This window comes from Haplochromis burtoni, unplaced genomic scaffold, assembly GCF_018398535.1.
Source record: "Haplochromis burtoni strain Fernald_Lab_line unplaced genomic scaffold, NCSU_Asbu1 Contig_517, whole genome shotgun sequence".
NCBI lineage: Eukaryota > Metazoa > Chordata > Actinopteri > Cichliformes > Cichlidae > Haplochromis > Haplochromis burtoni.
The window spans coordinates 317,303-320,090 of record NW_024582878.1 but is presented as its reverse complement, the minus strand read 5'-3'; the positions used below and the strand labels follow the sequence as shown (position 1 = coordinate 320,090).

General features: G+C 39.6%; 1 protein-coding gene across 7 annotated transcripts in view; it reads left to right on the top strand.

The window, feature by feature from the left end:
- ckap5 (cytoskeleton associated protein 5) overlaps positions 1–2,788 on the top strand; it is a 42,555-nt gene that overhangs the window by 13,960 nt on the left and 25,807 nt on the right. For all 7 annotated transcript variants that reach the window (XM_014329502.2, XM_014329500.2, XM_014329499.2 and 4 more), the window contains exons 9-11: positions 120–224; positions 619–708; positions 1,228–1,392. In XM_014329502.2, coding sequence (XP_014184988.1) covers positions 120–224; positions 619–708; positions 1,228–1,392 — 360 coding nt within the window. The remainder of the gene's footprint in view (positions 1–119; positions 225–618; positions 709–1,227; positions 1,393–2,788) is intronic.

Sequence of the window (2,788 nt, the reverse complement as noted above, 5' to 3'; positions counted from 1 at the left end):
AAGGTAAAGGTTCAAAGTACTCTTGAGTGGCTTCATGATTTTTTTTTTTTTTTTTTTTTTTTTTTCTCTCACAGGTTTGGGTTTCGCGATTGTCTCTTGACAAGTTTACTGTGTTCTAGGTCGTAGGGAAAGATGCTAACGTGATGCTGGTTTCAATGGCAGCTAAATGTCTGGCAGGACTGGCTACTGGACTGAGGAAGAAATTTGGAACATATGCAGGACAAGTAAGTTGAAGTGCCTTTTCTTGATCTAAATAACAGCACATTTTTGAGAAGAGAAAATGTTCTCTTTAACCTTGAAACACTAAACGTATGCTGTAGGCTGAAATGATCAGCACAGCAACTTTAGGAAATAAAACAAAAAACAAACGTGTTTTATTTCAATTTTTTTTTTAAATTCCTTTTATTCATTAGGAATAAAAACAAACAAACATGATGCAAAGCTGTATAACAGATTGAGGTATCATAGTTTTCTCTAGTGTTGGATGCTGCACAGCAGTCATAAGTTTTGCACTTTTAAACTGATCTGTTTGTTTGCATCTTATATCACCTGTTTGTAAATGTCATCAAATAGGCTGGCCCAGTTTGTTACTTTCTAATGTGAGATGTGTCTTTTAAGGTGGTTCCAACCATTCTAGAGAAGTTCAAGGAAAAAAAGCCACAGGTTGTCCAATCCCTGCAGGAGGCAATTGATGCCATCTTTCTCACTGTGAGTAAATTCTTTACATCTCATTGACAACAGACTTCAGCATGTAAATCTGACTGAAAAACCTCCAGTCCTTGTTATGTGTACTTTCACTTAACAGCATAGATCAGCATGTTCAGTTTTTAGCCCTCGGCCATAAAAGGCTGTTTGGTTATTGTCACCACCCCCACTAGGCCGGTGCTGTGAACAACTAAGTTTGTGAATGCAAGAACGAGGTGACGTAGGAGCTTCAAATTGATACCGAAGTGCATCCACTAAGAATCTTGGATGAGTTTGAATCTCAGTGACCTTCTGAGGTCAAGTTTTCATAAAAACTTGTGAATTCCATAACTTGAGATAAAGATGGCATAAGATTTCGAAATTGAAAACATAAGTGTGTTGACTTATAGCTGAGAGGTAGCACTGGCAGTTGATGGTGTTCTTTATATTATATGCACTTTCCCAGTAGTTATAAACTTAGAACTTAAACTCCTGTTAATTGTAGAGAATTTCACTGACTGTGCAGACTTCTCCCCCCTCCAGACAACTTTCCAGAACCTGTCAGAGGAAATCCTGGCTGTGATGGACAATAAGAACCCTTCAATCAAGCAGCAGGCCTCTCTTTTTCTCGCCCGCTCCTTCAGACACTGCACACAAGCCACATTGCCCAAGAGCATCCTCAAGCCTTTCTGTGCTGCTCTCATCAAGGTGACTTAAGAACTGCAGCATTACAGTGTAATGCCTTTTAGGATGAACCTATAATTAACCCTTTCATGCATGAATTACAACCTCAATCAGGATTCCTCCAGAACCTTGAGAGGTGTGGGGTTTTTTTTTTTTGTTTGTTTGTTTTTTTTTTTTTTTTTTTTTTTTTTTTTTTTTTTTTTTTTCTTCAATAAAAATAATTTTCTGCAGTTTAATGTCAAATTGCACTCTGAAAAAAAAAATCATGGTACAAGTAAGCAATTGGAGTGAAAAAGTAAATTGTGAAATCAATTTATAGACCAAAATGTATTCTAAACTTTTGACTCAAAATAGCCACCTTTGGCAGATATAACAGCTGAACATACCCGTGGCATTCTTTCTACAATAGAAATCAAATATTCTTCAGAAAGTTCTTCCCATATCTGTTGGAGAAGTTCTCATAAATGTGTGGCACTTGCAGGTTGCTTTGCTTTCACTGTTCTGTCCAGTTCATCCCAAACAAGCTTCAGGTTTGAACCCCTGACCAACTAGGCACATATCAGAGGGTATTGCAATGCTGTGGTAGCCATTTTGGTACAGGGAGCCTCCCACTCTGTACACGTCAGTGATCCTGGATCCAGCAAAACGGCCCCAGACTGTCACACTTCCTCCTCCATGTTTGAGTTGATGCCACACACTGTGGAACCATCCTCTCGCCTACTTAGCGGCATACAAAGATCCTGCGTGATGAACCAAAGATTTCAAATTTTGATTGATCAGTCCGTAATACCTTCTTCCAGACTTCAGTAGTCCAATGATGGTGTTTCATGGCCCAGGAAAGACTCTTTGTCTTATTCTGACATCTTAGCAATGCCTTTATTGCTGCAACTCATCCTGTCAAATCTGCAGCTCAAAGTCTTGTCTTTGAAACTGAGACTTGCTTACTACCACCACTATTAAGCTGTGCTTGAAGCTGTTGTCCTGTGAGCTGTGTATCACACAGAAACTTGTCTTCTGGTTCAGTGGTGGCTTTGGGTCTGCCAGACCTTTTCCTGTCAGAGTTTGCCCCAGTTTCTGTGTGCCCTTTGGAATCACTGACACTTTGACTTTCTTTGCAATTTGTCTGTAGGAAAGACCTGCATTTATAAGTGTTATAATGGTCTGTCTCTCTTCAATCTATTCTATTGTTAATTGCCTTTTTCTCTCCATTTTTGTAGCAGTACATTACTCCTGCAGCACAATACTGCTCCACTGATGCTCACGAGGGTATGGTACCACAGTGTGTTCCAGCACTGCTTTTATGCAGACAGAGGGGGTTGTAAGTAATCCCAAAAGTTGGAACACCTGTAGGAATTAGTAGCACCAGCTTTCAAGGCTTGATCAACCTCCATTGCTGCAGAACTGCTTTACATTGTTGACC